Source organism: Mus pahari, chromosome 17, assembly GCF_900095145.1.
Source record: "Mus pahari chromosome 17, PAHARI_EIJ_v1.1, whole genome shotgun sequence".
Lineage (NCBI taxonomy): Eukaryota > Metazoa > Chordata > Mammalia > Rodentia > Muridae > Mus > Mus pahari.
This window is the reverse complement of record NC_034606.1, coordinates 5,653,181-5,672,948: the sequence shown is the minus strand read 5'-3', so window position 1 is coordinate 5,672,948 and position 19,768 is coordinate 5,653,181. Positions and strand designations below refer to the sequence as shown.

The window sequence follows — 19,768 nt, the reverse complement described above, 5'->3', positions numbered from 1 at the left end:
AGACATACCCAGGTCACACGGCAAGCTGGAAGAAGAACCATCAATAAGGTCCATGATTTTCCACTATACCAAACTAACTCCTGTATGGCACAATGAGCTGGAAAAGAAAGTACTTCTGGCCTGATCTTACTAAGTTCACTTCCTCACTGTCTTTGATACCTACTTTAACAAGGCATCTCATGCAGCAATAACTGGCCACAGACTGATGAGATAGGTCACAAGCTACAAAACCATTGTCAGTCCTGCCTTGGCTTGCCACTGGGCACCTGAAAACCATGTGCTTTAGACCACTTAAACATAGCCTCCTGTCCTATGAAGAAATTAGCTGGCCAAAGTGCCTCACAGCACTGCTGTAACTAACAAATAGACAATGCACATTAAACTCATAACTCAAAATGCTTGCTAAAAACGCAAGCATTCTGTAGCTTGCTAAAGACTATGCAGATCTGGCCCCATCATCTGCTCAAATAAAATCTGAAGGTTTACACAATGTTCCAGGAGCTGCCTGATGTGACTCCTTTGCTAGGTAAATGAAGACTTAGTTCCTAGAGGAGACACAGCAACAGCAGATGGAAGCTTCAAGGAGGCAGCAAGATGTAGCAGAAGCCCCATGGCTGGCCCTGGCCCTGGCCATGCCATCATCTTCCTGGTAAGTGTGGCTCTGGCCTCACCTGATTATCCTCACACCTCCATCTATGAAAATGAGGGGTCAAACCAGGTATGCCAGTCCCTTCTAGATCTGAAATGATGATAACTAGAGTTGACAATTTATGAAGTAAAAATAAGGGCTCTAAAATTACAGATTTACTGCAAAGGAAACACAGACCACAAAGAGATTTCCTAATCCCACAAGCTGTTGGAAAACTTGTAGGAAACAAAGCACTGTTGCAAGATGGCTACTTACTTGCTTGACCTTGGTACTACCATTTCTGCGAGCGTTTCATACTGCTTAATCCAGTCATTGTGGTTCAACCTGCAGAAAGGGCACAATAAACATCAGGAAGGGAAGACAAGTCCCATTTCTGCCATGTCCAGGAAGAAAAAACATGGGACACATGGGAAATGTGGCTCCAATAAAGCACACCATATATGTAGCAAAATATCAGTTTCCTACTGAGAGCACCTCACAAACACGGAATGAAGCAAGAAGTCTGGACTGCCTCCCTCACAGCCAGGGACTGTTTCGACAGAGGCACAGCTTGGCTTGTTAAGGTGGCAAGGCACAGTACAGAGTCTACATTATTTTTAAACTGCATGGCTGGAAAACATTAATTTATACCTCATTAAAAAAAAAAAAAAAAAAAGAAGAGGCCATGGGAAATTACTACCATTTGGTGGCCATTACAAAAGGCTGACTAAAACCCTATTTACAGAAAGCAGGGCATACCCCAGGAAGTGGCTAGGACACAGTAACAATAAAGGAGGCTGCCTCAGAACACTGTGCAACAGCTTTCTAGAGAGGCCACTGGCTTTGGGGGTGTGGAGAGACAAGTATGTGTGATTTACAGTAAAGGTTGGTAGACACAGGTAATTTACTATGTAAAGTGATCTACAGGGGGTCTTGTTTACATTTTATGGTTCAAAAAGCTGAAAATTTCTCAACACGATTTCTAAATAAAGCTAAGTAAGAAAAATATGGGCAAATATAAATAGGATTTAAAAATAAATATCATGTTCCAATGTTCCAGGGAACAACTGTGCAAGAAAAGCATGAAGCAAAGCTTTGCACCCTGAGCACAGTGATGTATGCACGCCTGTGACCCCAGTGCTTGGGAAGTGAGCACCCTGGGCACAGTGATGTATGCGCCTGTGCCCCCAGTGCTTAGAAAGTGAAGGCAGGAGCAGGGCAAGTCCCCAGCCAGCCAGACCATAAAGCCAGTACAAGACAGCACTTAAAAAAATAAATAAATAAATAAATAAAATTTAAAAACCCAGAAAAATCCAAAAGCCTACCCTCTGAGGAGAAATGCTCCAATCACCATTAGGGAAACTGATTCCCCTAACATTCCTCTCCATCCTCCTCCAGGAGCCAGTGTTTCTCTTTTATTCCCAATTCCCTAACCAGATAAAATACAGAACAAAGAAGGCAGGCTTCATGCAGTGATCTTCTAAAAAAGCAATGTAGCCTGTCTCAGCTTAGAATGCTCAGAGATGTTAGCAATGCAGGACCTGAGGCCACTGAACGTGTCTCTCCAACACAGGCTTTTATGCCCTTGTTTTGAAACAGGGTCTTACTATGTATCTGGCTGGCTTGGAATCTCTTGGGCAGCCTAGGCTAGCCTCAGCTCACAGACATCTGTCTGCCTCAGCCCGCCCACTGCTGGGATTAAAGGTGTATGACACACTGTGCAAGCCACCCACTCAGTTCTACTCTTTACAGACTCTCCAAAACTACACATGAGCAAACATTCATACAGAAGTCAAAGGGAGATCTCAAAGGGTTATTAGATCCAAAGGTCAGCAAACTCTGTGCATTTGTGTTAGTAAGCACGGTGTTTTTATCTAGTCTGTTCACAGACTGCGGCTGCTTCAGCTCTAACAACCAATTGCCATGGTAAAGCAGAGCAGTTGTAAGAGCGGCAAAGCCAAAAAGACCGCACAGCACTTTATAGGGAAAAACACAGTCTTCACTTTCCGGGGTTTTTCTGTTGTTCTTTTTCGAGACAGGGTTTCTCTGTGTAGCCCTGGCTGTCCTGGCACTCACTCTGTAGATTAAGCCTTGAACTCACAGACATCCACCTGCCTCTCCCTCCCCAGTGCTGGCATTAAAGGTGAGTGCCACTATGGACTCTTGAAACAGACATACTTGGGAACTACCACCAGTAATGTGACAAGATACTCCGAATCAAGAACAAAGTCATCCTTCTTCACGATTTCCGCCAGGCTACGAGTCAGCAAACTTCCCCTGAAGAATAAGAAGAAAATCACTGGTGGATACGTGTTCAAATGCTTCTGTGGCACAAGGAAAGAAGGGTAGGGTGATCTCCTTATAAATGCACCTCAGAGGCATCAATCTTAGGAAACAGTTTTGCTCCATAAGAAGTCAACAGTTAGGGGCTGAAGAGCTGGCGACTCAATTCCCAACACCCACACGGTGGCTCAGCTGCAAGGGATCTGACACCTTCTTCTGACCTCCAAGGAAGGGCCCTAGGCATGAACTTGGTCCACATACATACAGTAATACACAGAAAATAAAAACTTTTAATTTTTAAAAAAATGTATATAAGAAGTCAATAGTTAGCCAGACGTATTTTATCCCTGTACCCAAGAAGTGCCAATGCCTGTCAAAGTTTGACATTAATGTCCAACTCTGTGCTTACTTTAATTACAATAGCCCGGTTCTTCTCTTAATTACATATCCTGGCTGGGCAGTACGAGTCACCAGATACCAGAGTCTATCTCCCTGTAATTATGAAGTCATGTCATTTAAGCACAAGCTCTGCTTTTCCTCTCTTTCCTTGGATAGCACGTGATACAATTTGGTCCTCCATAACGAAATCGCCTTGCCCTGTTTGTACCACAGACCATCTACATCCAGCTTTCTCTCTCCTTGGATGATGATGCAACTTTGAATAGCTGTGTACTCAGAACTATACTTGGCGGCTAGAAAGAGGGCTCAGTGGTTAAGAGCACTTGCTACACAACCATGCGGGCCTGAGCTCAGATACCAGCATCCATGTAACAGGCTATACACACTTACAACTCAAATACTACGAGAAGTGGCTAACACCAGGAGGAAATTTGATGACTCCCCTGTTCTCTACATGTGCACACACAGACTCATGTGCAATTCTCTCAAATACACCACACACATGCACACACGCACAAAAAAACTACCAATAACAAAACAGCCTAATATATACTTGCAATAATACTATAAGATCAACCAAATAAGATTCCAAGTTAATACTTTAAAAAAAATCTAAACCTAGAAACAGAGAAAGTAGAAAATAATCATTATAGTACAAATCATTACATAAAAAAGATCTTTCAAGCAGCAGATGATTGCTATATAATAAATAAATTGATAAAATAATTAATTTTACACAAATTTCAGTAAAACATCAAATTCATTAAAGGAACTAAACCAGAGTTCAGGTAACAAGTCAACTTATAAACAGTTTAATAAATCAGCCAGAGTTCAGGTGACAAGTCCATTTATAAACAGTTTAATAAATCAGCAACACTGATTTGTTCTGATTGTTCAAATTCTGTAAAATTAATGAACTTTCTCTATGAAATACTGTAAAAATCATAAAAAAGTATTTTTCATGTGTGTGCACTTAAGTAAGTTTATGTATGGCATACATACAGGAGCCTGCAGAGGTTAGAAAAAGAAATCAGATCTCCTAGAAATGAAGTTACAGGCTAGTATCAGCTACATGTGAGTGCTGGGAACCAACTCAGGTCCCCTGCAAGAACAGCCAACACTCTAACTGCTGAGCCATCTATCCAGCTCCCCACAAATCATTCTGATTACAGAAACAGCACAAACTAGAACTTTCTAAACCCTAATAGTGTCCCACACAACATGCATGCGCACCTCCCCACACACCACACACATTTAGCATCCACCAAGACTTGAGAACTTACGCGTTCTTTCGTTCTAAATTCTGAAGATTCCCTTTCAGGTTATTGTATGCAGACGCCCGAGACTTTAGGTCATTATCGATCTGAGTCACTCCCTTCAAAAGAGAAGAAAAATGGGCAAGTTATTTCTAGGTTTGCCTCTACCAATACAATTTAAATACTTTCTGGCATAAAAATATATGATTTCATTAAAAGTACAACTTTAAAAGGACATTTAAAAAATAATTAACTTCACTGCCTTTATTCCCACTTGAGAGGCAAAGGCAGGTTGATTTCTGTGAATTCCAGGCCAGCCTGGTCTACAGAGTGAGTTCTAGGACAGCCAGGGCTACAGAGAAACCCTGTCTCAAAACAAACAAACAAACAAAAGCAAAACAAAACAAAAACCAAACTTCATTATTAACAAATTTCCTATGAATCTTTTGTACTACATTAGTCCATGTAGTTCATTTACTTGTTATTGCCACATTACTTCCTAAATCAAGTGACCATCCCACTAGGTGGAAGATTATTAACCAAACCCTCCTAAGGCTAGACATGGTGGCACACCTTTAATCCCGCACTCAGGCAGCAGAGGTAGGAGAACCTGAGTTCAAGGACAGTCAGGGCTGCTAGAGAGACCCCGTCTCAAAAGACAAAACAAAGGGGCTGGAGTGATGGCCCCAAAGCTAAGAGCACTGGCTGGCTGCTCCTCTAGAGGATGCCGGTTTAATTCCCAGGACCCAAATGGCAGCTCACACCTGCCTTTACCTCCAGCTTAAGGGGTTCTGACACTGTCACACAGAGGGTGCAAGCAAAACACCAATGCACATGAAATAGAAATAAACATTGAAAAAAAGTGTAAAAAAGGAAAAAGTTTAAAAAGTATTTCACAGAGCTCGCTCTTACACACTTTCTCTCTCTCTCTCTCTCTCTCTCTCTCTCTCTCTCTCTCTCTCTCTCTCTNTNTNTNTNTNTGTGTGTGTGTGTGTGTGTGTGTGTGCGTGTATGTATTTATAGCAGAATTTTCCCTGTCCAATCAATATAAATATTAATACAAGAAGCATCTGACTGGACAGGGAAAGGGGAGGCAGAGCTAAGAGTTTCAGAGACAGAGGAAGTCGATCCAGATTCCATGTGGCTTTAAATAGCCACAGGTAGCTATAAATATCATAAAGGATAGAATAATTGGGGTAACTTGTCTAATCTAGGTGGGCACCTTGTATCATCATCAATTGGCTCTGAAATTATTGTATGGGCATCTTGTGACTTGAGAATCTATCGATATATAAATCTGACTGATTATTTGTAAGATTCTAGAGTTTTGGTTTAACCGGGTTGCTGGGATTTGGGACCACTGACCACAGGAGGTAGATGGCTGGGTATGTGAGCAGAAACCGCAGGAAGAGAACCATGATGGTCACTGCATGGGGCGAGCCTAGAGGCGTCGAGACAGTGGGCAGCGAGTAGCAGGAAATAGCGTGGGATAGTGCCAATTTTTAAATATTTCCCGTAACATGTTTGTATGTATGTATGCACACACACACATATATGACACATATCCATGCACATACATAATTTAAACAAATCTTCTAAAAATCAGTGTGCCCACGTGCTTCATTTATTGTCTTACCTTGGCAATTATTTCAGAAATATTTTTCAGAGACTGCTTGATTGGATATTTAGCCATATCCCACTGGAACCTTGTTATGTAAGTAACCAAGTCAACTGAAATAAGACAATAAATTAATTACTGAAGAGAAGTAGCAGCATTTTCTTGTGGGTTTTGTTTGTTTAGATTCTTTCAAGACACGGTTTCTCTGAGTAGCCTCTGACTGTCTTAGAACTCACTCTATAAACAAGGCTGGCCTTGAACTTAGAGACCCATCTGTATCTACCTCCTGAATGTTGAGACTAAAGGCATGCCTCACTATGCCTGACAGTTTGCTTGCTTTTAACATGGCAAAGATATGATTTCTGAAGGGTCCTGATTAAATAAATGTGAATGAGACTAGAAGAACACTGAACTTAAGATTTATTTTATTTTTTAATCATGTACATGAGGTGGAGGGCACATGTGTAAATATGAATGCAGGTGCCTGCAGAAGGAGGCCAGAAAAGTTTCCCTGAAGCTGGAATTACAGGTGGTTATGAGCTACCCAATGTGTCTGCCAGGACTCAAACTCCGCAAGAGCAGTATGCCCTCTTAACCACTGAGCCATCTACCCAGCCCCAGAAAACTAGAATGTTTAAAATTGATATTGTTAGATGTAGGAGAACTTCCAGAATTCAAGTCCAGCCTAGTCTACATAGTGAGTTCCAGGCCAGCCAGGAAATCGGAGACGGTCTCAAAAACAAACAAATTAATTAATTACTTAATTAATTAAAATCAATAATAAATGAATAAAAATCTTCTTTATAAAGCCATCATCGCTGAGCAGGCTCAATATAAATATTAACTTATAGCTGCAGGCAGATATCTATATCTATATATAGATATGGATATGTATAAATTATGGGTACTAAGAAATACTCTAATGGAAAAGAGGCATTACTATGTAATAAAATCAACCACTTCCTGGGTACTATTAAGTGGAAAACAGGAGGCATCTAACAGCAATAAAGCTGGGATGTCCAGCCTTAAGTCAGCACGTAGTTCCCGATGGAGCTAAAGAAGCAGAGCTTGTGCAGGAGGCCTGATGTTGCACCTACCACTACATGTACCACCTAAGAGTGACACGGGATTGTGTTCCAGGGGGCAGATGCAACTAGTAACATCACCAGCAATACCCTCCCTCACAGCCTTGCCAAAGCAGCCGCCCCATCTATGATTTCCCATCCTTTCTGATGTTTCTAAGCAGGACGTTACACACTAGTAACTAGGAATCATAACTAATGAGCTCACCTCCACTGGCCAGCAAGTTCTCCTGAACTTTATCTTTACTGTCCTCCAGCACATCAGCCATGTACTGAGCCACTTTCTTAACCACACTGAGAAATGAAAAAAGAAAATCATCACTTTTAGAAAAAAAAATTCTTTGTTATATAGACTATCATACTATATAATGAATCCTTATATAAAACATAAAGAATAAAGTGGATCAAGGTTTGGTTGTGTGTAAAAAGCAACTGTATGGGGCTGGTGAGATGGCTCAGTGGGTAAGAGCACCCGACTGCTCTTCCGAAGGTCCAGAGTTCAAATCCCAGCAACCACATGGTGGCTCATAACCATCCGTAACAAGATATGATGCCCTCTTCTGGAGTGTCTGAAGACAGCTACAGTGTAGTTACATATAATAAAGAAAGAAAAAAAAAAAGCAACTGTACAACTGTAGGATTTTATAGAGACTACATGTAAAGTGTTTCTCAGTCTAGAAAGAGAAAACTGGTCACAGTGGCACATTCCTGTAATCCTAGTACGTTCAAGATGGATGCAGAAGGATCAACTTCAAGACCATCCTCTGCAAAAGTGGAATTACAAACCTCCATGTAACTTGGTACTTTTTTCTCCTTCTTGCTTTTTCTTTTTCTTTTTTTTTTTTTTTTTTTTTTCGAGACAGGGTTTCTCTGTATAGCCTTGGCTGTCCTAGAACTCGCTTTGTAGACCACGCTGGCCTCGAACTCAGAAATCCACCTGCCTCTGCCTCCCGAGTGCTGGGATTAAAGGCGTGCGCCACCACGCCCGGCTCTTCTTGCTTTTTCTAGTGGGCAAGCCTTGACCTCATTTGAGGCTTTTCCCCCAACTTGGTTCTATGATATTATACAGTGCAGGCCGGCTTGAACAGGTAATCCTCATGCCTCAGCACCTCAAGACTGGGAAATAGAAAACAGGTATGCAGCATGGCTCAGTCACTCACCTCTTCTACACCCAACCATGTCCTCCAGTCACTCACCTCTTCTACACCCAACCATGTCCTCTAGTCACTCACCTCTTCTACACCCAACCATGTCCTCCAGTCACTCACCTCTTCTACACCCAACCATGTCCTCCAGTCACTCACTTCTACACACAACCATGTCCTCCAGTCACTCACCTCTTCTACACCCAACCATGTCCTCCAGTCACTCACCTCTTCTACACCCAACCATGTCCTCCAGTCACTCACCTCTTCTACACACAACCATGCCTCCAATCACTCACCTCTTCCCTACACACAACTGTTGCCTACAATAGGCCTTCTTTTCCTGCCTTCAATATTTTAGAAAACCAATACAATATTTAGAAAACCAATACTACTTTCTTATTCCTCAAACTGAGCATGGTAGTGTACAACTGTAATCCCAGCACTCCAAAGGCTGAGGCAGTAGGATCATGATAAATTGTCTCAAAAATAAATAAATAAATAAAAGGTCAGGGGAGGGCCTCCAGAGATAGATGGCTGAGAAGCTATGAAAAAACAAACAAAAAACAAAACAAAACAAAAAAAAAACATACTTCTAGAGAACTCAAGTTCAGTTTCCAACACACCCAAGTCAGGAGGCTCACCACCAACTGCAACTCTAGTTCCAGGATATCTAAAGCCCTCTTCTGGTCTCCACTGGCATCTATACTCACACTGCACACACACACACACACACACACACACACACACACACACACACACACACACACTGACAATACATATATACATAAATAAAAATAAGTCCTTACAAATAAATAAATAGAATAAGCCCTACATCATTAGTTAGAGTAACATGAATGAAAATCAGAATGTGGCCAGTCAGGACAGGCCTTTAGTCTCAGCACCTGGAAGGCGAAGGCAGGCAGACAGAGAGAGCTCTAGGCCAGCCAGGGCTACAAAGTATGCCTCTGTCTCCAAAACAAAACATTCAAAACCAACCAACAAACAATGAGATGCTGCTTTGTACCCAGGGTTACAATAAAATCAGTTCATGGTAGGTCCTAGCACAAATGCAGCAAAATTAAACTGGTTCAGCACTGATCACACTTGTAGTTCCCACATTGAGAAGACAGAAGCAGAAGCACTCTAAGTGCTGGGCCAGCCTGAGCTACACTGGGAGTTCCACGGCAGCATGGGCAACAGTGTAAAAACCTGTCTCAAAAAACAAAAATAATAAAATCTAACAATGTAAATATGAACTGGTACAGCCACTGTCAAAACAGTTCTTCATAAAGAACCAAGAAACCCAATGATTCCACCCCCAGGCACACACACATTCAAGAAAAACAAACAGAAATGCAGCTCACAAACAGTACATAAGCCAAAAAAGAGAATAAACTAAATGTTCTCTAGTTGATGGATTAATAAGGCATGATATGCAGTGGATAATTGATAATAACGGGTATACTGAGCTGGCATGGTGGTACATATTTGCAAACCCAGGGTTGGGGAAGCAGACAAGAGGATCCCAAAGGTTTCCTGGTCAGTGGCCCAACGGAATCTGCAAGCCCTGGGGGTTCCAATGAGAGACCTTGTATCAAGGAAAAAAGCAAACAAATAAAACCCAAGGTAGAATGTTCCTGACATTCATGTGCACCTGCACACACATGTGCATGAACATGCTTGAACGCATAGGTGCACATGTGTACACATCCATACATATACACATAAAATATTGATATACAGAGAAAAAGTCATCTCCCAAAATCCTTCAGCTAGTGTAGCATACACATGGACTAGAACTGTGTCTGGAGAGACTCTCTAGATAGCCTGGTACTGACAACTGAGTCTCCCTGTTCCACCCCATACATGCAGATACATTACCCTTCTACAAATGCATCCAGTTTAGCCAGTTCATCCGACAAGCCAACCAAGACATCCAACGTGCCAACCTACAAGGGAAACTCAGCTTAGTACTCAGCTTTCGTCACGTCCTCCTTTTGCTTGAAGAGGGATCGTTTGCTTAGCTCTGACACTGCTCTTACTGTGTGATCCGGATGAACCTTGGGCTCCCATTCCTCCTACTGACTCCTCAGTGCTGGGATTACAGCCTACACCACCCCACCCAGATCCACACCCCTTTACTTTCTCTTTTAAATAGATGGTCTATCTTTATCTGAAGGGTCTACAAATCTTTTATTCTCCACTTATTTCATAAAGTATAACACAAAAAGTTTGTTGAACACTTAAGTCATTTGAATGTAAGAGTTAATTCTGAGTCGGAAAGCACCATTTAGAACATGAAAACCTGGCACTTAATGAACAGCTCTGTGCTTCAACAAGCCCAGGAACAATGGGCAATGTGAAGTTCTGCTTTACAAGGGCCCTACGATGGGTCTGTGAATGCCTATCACTAGTAGACTGATTATTGGTCTTCAATAAATGTTGAATACATTAACTGGATTAAAAAATGACTAAGTAGGTACTGTGGTAACAGAATATAAACTTAACAACAAACATATTATTGTGATATTTAAAAATATATACTAAGGTTTTTCTCTTCTGAAAATCCCACTTTGTGATCCAATATCTAGGCTTCCTTAAAATTTATGAAAACAGAAGACTCGAAACAAGATGTGACTTCAGTGGTGTCCTTGTGACGTTCAAAGACTCAGATCCACTCTACATTAAGTCAACAGCTAGAGAAGACTGACTTTTCTTCTCAAGGAACGAAAACCTCGATTCTGCCAAAATGGAGAGAACCTCACCAGGATCCTCTGACAAACTCACAGCCCTCTGTTTGAAGTCACCTGTTACCTCACCTTTAAGTCAGGAATGTTGAACTTGGAAGAGACTGCAAGATTATTGTTCTTGGTGGTCGCTGCATGTAGTTTCTCCCATGTTTGCTGACAGGTTTTCTCCCCAGGAGCAGATATGAGCCAGAACTCAGTCATGTTTGTTACCTCTTTGGCAAGCAAGGGAGAAGCTGTAATGTTAAAACAGAGCAGTAACATTTAATGTCGTACAGTACAATCTTACAACAAACAGGATCTAAAATGCCCCAGAAACCCTAGTGTCCAAAGGCTTGATCTCCAGGCAGTGGGACGAGGAGACACAGGTGTAGGGGTGAGAGCCTGTGAGAAAAAGTTAGGTCACTTGGAAAACGCACTTGAAGCAGATATTAGGACCCTGGCCCCCACTCCTTCCCACGTCTTTATCTAAGGTCTGATTATTCTGTCCAAGCTGGCCTCAAACTTTTGAGCTCAAGCTATCTTCCCACTCTGGCTCCCCAAATGGCTGCAATTACAGGAACATGATGCCACCGAGCTTGGCTTCTCATTTTTGCTCTCGGCTACAACAGCAGGCTTGATGCACTGAGACACCAGCAGCCCCAACAGTGTCTGGCCTCTTCCCTGCTCTCTTGGCTATTCAGCCTAGGCTGTTTTCCCATCGCCCCAGATACTAATCAGGAGACTATCCTGACTGTACAATCACCAGCTAATCAAGAGAATCTACTTGTATCTTTAAGCCTCTGGTTGCTTTGTTTGTGTACCAGTATGGAGATTAAACCAGGACCTCAAGCACTCTTATGACTGAATCCTATCCCAGTGTTCCTCAGACAGGATCTCACTAAACTAAGTTGGCCTTGCACTCTCCTATAACCCAGGCAGGCCTTGAACTTTTAATCCTCCAGCTTTGGCATCCCAAGTGCATAGGATTACAGACCTGTACCAAGTCTAAAATGCCTTTATTTTTTTTTTTTAAATTTATTTATTTATTATATGTAAGTACACTGTAGCTGTCTACAGACACTCCAAAAGAGGGAGTCAGATCTTGTTATGGGTGGTTATGAGCCACCATGTGGTTGCTGGGATTTGAACTCCGGACCTTCGGAAGAGCAGTCGGGTGCTCTTACCCACTGAGCCATCTCACCAGCCCCTAAAATGCCTTTAATAATACTGATTTCCTAGGTGACCACAGTTTTGGGGAAGTGGATGTTTTATTACATGTTTATACCAGCAGATCTGGTGAAGTGTACTTGTGGGTATATTTTCTACTTGCTGTCTCTCCAAAGGGCAGGTAAGGAGCACAACTGCTCTAATTCTTCCTGATAGCAGTGTCACATCTGCTGAACTTAGCCTTTAGCCTCTAACACTGTGAGCCAGCAGATGCCTGTCTCACCATCCTAAATACCTTTCTTGGCCCACATATGTCCAAAAGACTCCCAGAACCAGGAGAGAAGACCCTATGTTCTCATCTATAAATACCTCTTATACTTGACTGCATTTTATGAGCATAAAAGGAAATATCACAAATCATCCTATACACAGTGGAGCAGTGTCTGGGAGTCATAGAAAGCTCTCTAAGTCTTGCTTTTAACTGGAGCCCTTTTGAGGAGAAGAAAGGCCACTGTGCTGCACACACAGGCCTGCACACTGTCATGTTCCATTCTCACAATAACCCTATGAAATAAACACTCACAGCTTAGTCATTTACCTGAGGGCACAACACACAACTGGAATCAAGTCTAACATGGGACATCAAAGGCCACACTCTCTAAAGGACTCTTTCCTGTGCTGTGTTAGGAAAGAATGCTGGTGTGCGTGTGTGTGTGTGTGTGTGTGTGTGTGTGTGTGTGTGTGTGTGTGTTGCTTCCCTCCTAGTTTATTAGGCAAGGCAGGGTTTCTGTTGCACTGTGTTCTCTGGGGTGGTCTCCCTCTCCTTCCAGCCCCCACAGGAGTCTTGTGACTACAGGAATGCACTGCTGCACCTGGCTTCCAGGGTCATGAAGCTTGTGCAGCTAGGACTTGCCTTCACCCACTTAACATCTTCAAGTACTGTTGAATACTGCTGAATGAATAACCCTGAGTATTAAATGAGCTAACAGATAAATTGAATTATAACTAGTCATCTACTTTCCCTTTCCTATTCTTGAAATACACACAGTGAAATACACCCATCTTAAGACTACAATCAGTTCCTAAGCCAAATATAGACCTGTTGAGCTACCACCAAAACTAAAATTAAGAACATTTGTTCCCAGCGCTCGGGAGGCAGAGGCAGGCAGATTTCTGAGTTCGAGGCCAGCCTAGTCTACAAAGTGAGTTCCAGGACAGCCAGGGCTACACAGAGAAACCCTGTCTCGAAAAACCAAAAAAACAAAAAGAACATTTGTAGTAGTTCATGCCTTTTACCTCCCAAAAAAGGGTTTGAGAGTGTGCATGCACACCCCCTTTAATCACTCTCTCACTCATACACATACACACACACACACACACACACACACACACACACACACACACACACACCGGTGCCCTCAGATGTCAGAACAGGACTTTGGATGCCTTGAACATGATAAGAGTTATGAATGGCTGTGTGAACTCCATGTTGGTGTTGGGAAGTGAATCCAGGAGTAAGAACAGTCACTACTCTAGCCCTGACCTGGTTGGCTGTATGGTATGCCATTCTTCTCATCTGATAACATTATATTTCATATACACTTTCCAGCTTTAAGTTCTACCTTTTACATTTTTCCATTTACTTGCTCATATGATACTTTCTACTAAAATCACTGACCATATTTCTAACTCATCGAGCTACATTATTGATTACTGCATTGTATACTCCTTCTGAGATGGTGGGAGGGCAGAACAGATGGCTCAGTGGGTGAAGGCACGAACATAACACCATGCTTCATGAACAAGCTGCATCCTTTAGGAGGGATGTTTCCTGACTTCCACACATGTTCATGTACATGCATGCACATACTAGCATGTGCACGCACATGTGATACGATTTTTTTTTTTTTTTAATGTTTGAGATAGGGTCTTACTATATTGCCCTGGCTGGCCTGGAGTTTGTTATGTAGACTAAACTAACCTCAAACTCAGAGGCCAGCTTGCCTCTGCTTCCTAATTGCTGAAATTAAAGGCTTGTGACACCAAGCCCAGACTTTTTTTTAAAAAAGATAATGCTGTGCTTTGTTCTAAACCCCTCAGGTCTGGATTCAAAAACACAGAGGGGAAGCAGGAAGGAGAGGGCAGAAAGAGAAGCTATTGTACTGGCAACTATTCAGGTACTGCCGTCTACTCATTTTTTGTTCAACCTGCCATCAAGAGCCCTACAAAGGCTGCTCATGCTTCTCTGTGGACTTTACCTGTCAATTTTAACTAGATAAACTTACATCTAGCCCGATGTCAGCAAGATCCACTGACTACAGTGCAACGCATCTTTGAGAATTCAGGCCAGCTTGGGCAACACAGAAAGTTCTTGTCTTGAGCGAGTGTGGGAGTAGAGGTGGGGAGATAGTGAATTTATTAAGCAACAGATGGCTTAATGCCCACACTGTTTCCTCTCCAGGTAACAGAAGGCTGAGTAACTCATTACACATATGCACCAAGTTCTGGTTCCCCCTTGGAATAGAATTTGATTTTTGTCAGTTCCATTTTTCCAGCCTTACCTTCACAAACTTCCCGGATCCTACTTTTCTACCTTAACCTCCAGTCTGCCCTTAGTTCTCTTTCCTATTGTGCTTTTTGGTTCGATTCACTTTGCACAAACTCTGCCTATAAAAACCACCCAAGCCATTTTCTCAACTAAGCCCATCTATCCACCAAATCAATCAACATATGTCCAACTACATCTCTCTGAATATACGTGCACTGAACCCAAGTAAACATGTTAGCTATATTAGCAGACACATATGTTATGTCTAGTCCCTTACTATTTAATTAGTAACTGTTTTCCATTTAGGATCTTATTCCCCTCAAATCCCTGGAGCTGTGCTTTTCTTTGGGAAGCAAAACGAATGAAATGTAGTCCCTGTCATCAAGGAACTTCCAATGATGACCACAGATCTCTATGAGAAGGTGGGCAGGTGTACGTAGGTAAAGAGAGATATGAGAGGGAGGCCCATGCAGAGACCAGGACAAGAAAACAACCTCAGCGAGACATATTAGCTGCACAAGGGCACAAAGCCCAAATACGAAGAGGGAAAGCATAGGTCCAAAGCTCTGGGATTGCTTACTACATCTCTTACCTAGGGTGATTTGAAGGCTAGAATTATTCTCCTAGTACACTGATTTAAATATAAAGAAAAAAAACAACAATGTAGTAACTTACACAGCACCACAAAAGGTGGGGTTACTAGGCCCAGCACCAGATCAGATCAGCTCACAGATAAACTCAAAGAGGGCAACCACAGAAAACAGGATGTACTCCAACGCTGCACTGATTTTCATGCTTTCAAGAAACAACACTGGCCGGGCGGTGGCGGTGCACGCCTTTAATCCCAGCACTTGGGAGACAGAGGCAGGTGGATTTCTGAGTTCGAGGCCAGCCTGGTCTACAAAGTAAGTTCCAGGACAGCCAGAGCTACACAGAGAAACCCTGTCTCGAAAAACAAACAAAAAAAAAAAAAAAAAAAGAAAAGAAAGAAAGAAACAACACTGTAGTCCAGCTGTGGTGGCATACACCTATAACCCTAGCGCTTGAAAAACTGATGCAGCAAGTTTGAGGCTACCCTATATGACAATGGTAACTTCAGGTCAGCTTGAACACAGTAAGACTTTGTCTCAAAAGGAAGGACGGAACAAAGGCAAGAAGGAAGGCTGACTAGCTGGCTGGCAGTACACTGTTTCTCTGAAATGCACTCATCCCTAACAGTAAGTGCAATTCCGTATGAATTAAGGGTGGAAGACGGTCTAGATGCAAGAAGACTTCCTTTTTGGTCCTTCAAATTACAGTCAGTCTTCCACATCCAAGGACTCCTATCTGGAGGAGAGCCAATGAGATGGTTCAGTGGGCAAGGGTATTTGCCACCAAGCCTGATGACCCGAATCCCAATACACAGGAACTCCATGATGAGAGCACTGACCACACACCCACACTATACAGGAACTCCATGATGGAGAGCACTGACCACATACACACATACTCACACACACACACACACACACACACACACACCTGCAAGTCATATTATGACCTAAACAAAAGCACTGTGACACATGCACACATACATACACACACACACACATTTTTAAAAGTCAAAAAATATTGTGAGGACATATGTACCAGTGATGTCCATGTCTAGACTCTTCCTTTATCATTATTCCCTAAAGCAGAACAACTTACACAGCCCGTCCACTGCACATTTAACACTGACAGTTAACACTGGTTGGTTTAAAGTGCACAGGGCATGTGTGTAGCGACATGGAGACAGGGAAGAGAGAAGATGCTGAAAGAAATCCTTTTGACACCAAGGACAACGAAACATACTAAAGCAGTTTATTCCAACAGGCATAGGAAATGGCAGGTTGAGGTTAACAGCACAAAAGCCGTCCAAATAGCACTCCACCTTTACAGAGGGATCAAGATGAAACAAAGTTGTCACACCCTACCCTTACAATACCATTTACACTATACAGAGAAGTGTTTCCGCTCTGCATGTCAAAATGTTACCCTTCAGAGCAGAAGCATCTTAGTCATAACTGGGAGAGGGAACTTGTTCCTAGCTTGTTTAATTGTCTCTAGCAACTAAAGGAGAGCTTACCTTGCAATATTTCCAAGATCTATATGAGATCTAGAACTGACAAACTATGTATTATCAATAAATACACCTTAACTTTTTCAAATTTTTAGGTGAAACAGTATTTACTAAAGACTACCTAAGTGTCTTCAGTACATTTAGATATGAAAGAAAGCAATCTCTAATCAGTTTTGTTTATAAACAGCTATCTTGTCAACCCAGTTGTCAAGAAATAAGTTTGCAAACGGAGAGCCTTGCAGACACCTATCAACAAGCAGGAAAGACCCAAGGCATGTTAGGACCAGCAGAGCAGATTTCAGTCACTACCCCAGCCTGCTGTCCTCTTGGAATGTACTCAAAACCCAAATATTGGAGATGGAGAAAGTAGCCCTGTTGGCAGGGTACTGGCCTAGAAAGCCTGAAGCCCTGAGCTCTACCCCCAACACCTCATAAATTATGTGTGGTAGCACACACCAGTATGCCTAGCACCTGGGAAGTAGAGACAGGAGGGTCCAAAGTTCAAGGTCATCCTTGATTTTATATATAGTTTTAGTTGAGACCAGCCTAGGTTACATGAGACTCTCAAAAAAGAATAAAAGAAAGTCACTATACAAAATACCATGTTGGAAAGTACCTAGTAATTTCTGGTAAAGCTATTATACTTGAATTGGCACACTGGCCAACAAGTGCAACCTGTCCATCATTGAAAGCCATTAACTAGAGCTCTCAGCCTGGGAAGGTGACTTGCCTTTAGAATCTCAGCATCTAGGAGACTGGAAGATAAGAGTTTGGGGCTAGCTTGGACTTTATAGGGAGCATGAGGCCAACCTGGGCCAGTGTGAAACCCTAGCTTATAAAACAAAAACAACAGGGCCAAGGAGATGGGTCAGTTGGGTAAGAGCCCTAGCTGTTCAGCTTGGGAATCCAAGTTCTATCCCCAGAACCTGAGTAAAAGGGCGGCCTGGGCGGCACACAGTTGTGATCCCAGTACAAGATGAGAGGCAATGACAGGAGACTCACCTAGAAGCCTACAAATCAGCCACCCTGGTGTACACAGTGCAGCAGAAACCACAGAAGAAATCAATTTTCAAAGTTGTCTTCTGACCTCCACACAACCCATACCTCATGAACCCCTGAGCCCAGCTCTCAGGACTTCCCTTTTATTTGGGGCTGGTCATTTATATAACCATATGATCTCTCAGATATAATACGTTCAAGTCTGAAATTCAAGTTAAAGGTCTAAAATCAGGGCTAGGGACATGGCTAACCTATAGAATGCATTCCTGTCTAGCTACACACAAGACTCTTGATTCAATTCCTCACATCACCTCCCTTAAAATAAAAACTGCTTCAAGGACAACACATACTGAATCATGAGTAATGAAAAGCACTTCAATGTTAAACAATTTAGTGACAAATTCCTCTACAGCAGATGCTTCATTGCTCCTTTAGAGCAGAGAACAGTTAATGAAGGTATCTGTCCAAAGTCATAGCTAGTAACTATACTGAGACTGATGGAAATCTATTTAAGTTCTCATGCAGTTTAAAATATTAAAATGTGTTTCTCCAGTTAATAGTAAAAACCATTAAAAAAAAACTGAACTCACAAAAGTATTACTCTTATTTTCTGTATCTTCAATGTTGAATATTTGCCAAAGTATGTAATAACAGTGCATGCTTATCTGTCTCTGTGAGAAATGCACAGGACTATTTCAAGTACTAATCAGAACTTGGTGGACAGATGTGTCTAAACATGGGAGAATTTTGTCTAAAATAATGTTAGCATTATAGTTCAGAAGCCCCAAACTGGCACAACCTCAAGGGCAAGGTTAATAGGCCAGGGGCCGGAGACAGCTCACCAGTTAAGAGCATTTGCTGTTCTTGCAGAGGAACCAGGTTCAGTTCCCAACGCTCCTCTCAGCTCACAACCACCATCCAGTTCCAGGGGATCCAACGCCCTTTTCTGGCTTCCGAAAGTACCAGGCACAAGTGGTATATATAACATACATGCACACAAAACACTTAGACACAAAATAAAAATAATTTATTTTAAAAAGTTAATGTGCCAGCTAATTGTGTTAACTTATAAATAACCTCTTTATTCAGTCTGCTTTAACTGCTTAGGAAATGCCCACTTCTTCCTACTCCTCAACATGGGTCGTAATGTGTATGTAGCCTTGGCTGACATTGAGATTCTCATGCCTTTGCCTCACAAGTACTGAGATTAAAGGTGTGCATCACAAATGGCATCAACCTCTTTCTATAAAATGTTCACCCAACATTGTATTTTCAAACGTCCATCATGTTCCTCACTTCAGATGCATATCTAAGGAGACTCTTTATCCTGCTATAACAGAAGCAACTCTCCTCCACTGACTACTGGACTCAATTCTCTGAACTCATGTGTGTGCATGCATGTGCGTGTGTGAACAACAAGTACATTTCCCAGTGGAGAATGCTGTTTCATTGCCTTGCTTACAGATGAGAGAGGAGTTCAGTGATGCAGGACTGTAATACAGAACTTAGGAGGCACAGGTAGGAGGCACAGGTAGAAGGACCGGGAGTCCAGGGCTCACTTTGGTTTAACGACTAAACTCTTTCCAAGAACACCATGCTAATGCTGTCTTAACCCTGATAATAGTGGGTGTGTGGTGGCACACACCTTTAGTTCCAGCTTGCAGAGGCAGAGACAGAGAAGCAGAGAGGCAGAGAGGCAGAGAGGCAGAGAGGCAGAGAGGCAGAGAGGCAGAGAGGCAGAGAGGCAGAGAAGCAGAGAGGCAGAGGCAGAGGCAGAAATATGTAGATATAAATAAATGATAATCTAATA

General features: G+C 42.3%; 1 protein-coding gene across 1 annotated transcript in view; it reads right to left on the bottom strand.

Annotated features, from left to right (window-relative positions):
* The window catches only part of Atp6v1c1 (ATPase H+ transporting V1 subunit C1), a 32,348-nt gene that overhangs the window by 9,287 nt on the left and 3,293 nt on the right, over window positions 1–19,768 (bottom strand). The window contains exons 2-8 of the mRNA XM_021216535.1: window positions 11,234–11,397; window positions 10,296–10,363; window positions 7,475–7,560; window positions 6,203–6,297; window positions 4,594–4,685; window positions 2,807–2,905; window positions 905–973 (exon numbers count right to left, since the gene is read on the bottom strand). Coding sequence (XP_021072194.1) covers window positions 905–973; window positions 2,807–2,905; window positions 4,594–4,685; window positions 6,203–6,297; window positions 7,475–7,560; window positions 10,296–10,363; window positions 11,234–11,365 — 641 coding nt within the window. The 5' untranslated portion in view covers window positions 11,366–11,397. The remainder of the gene's footprint in view (window positions 1–904; window positions 974–2,806; window positions 2,906–4,593; window positions 4,686–6,202; window positions 6,298–7,474; window positions 7,561–10,295; window positions 10,364–11,233; window positions 11,398–19,768) is intronic.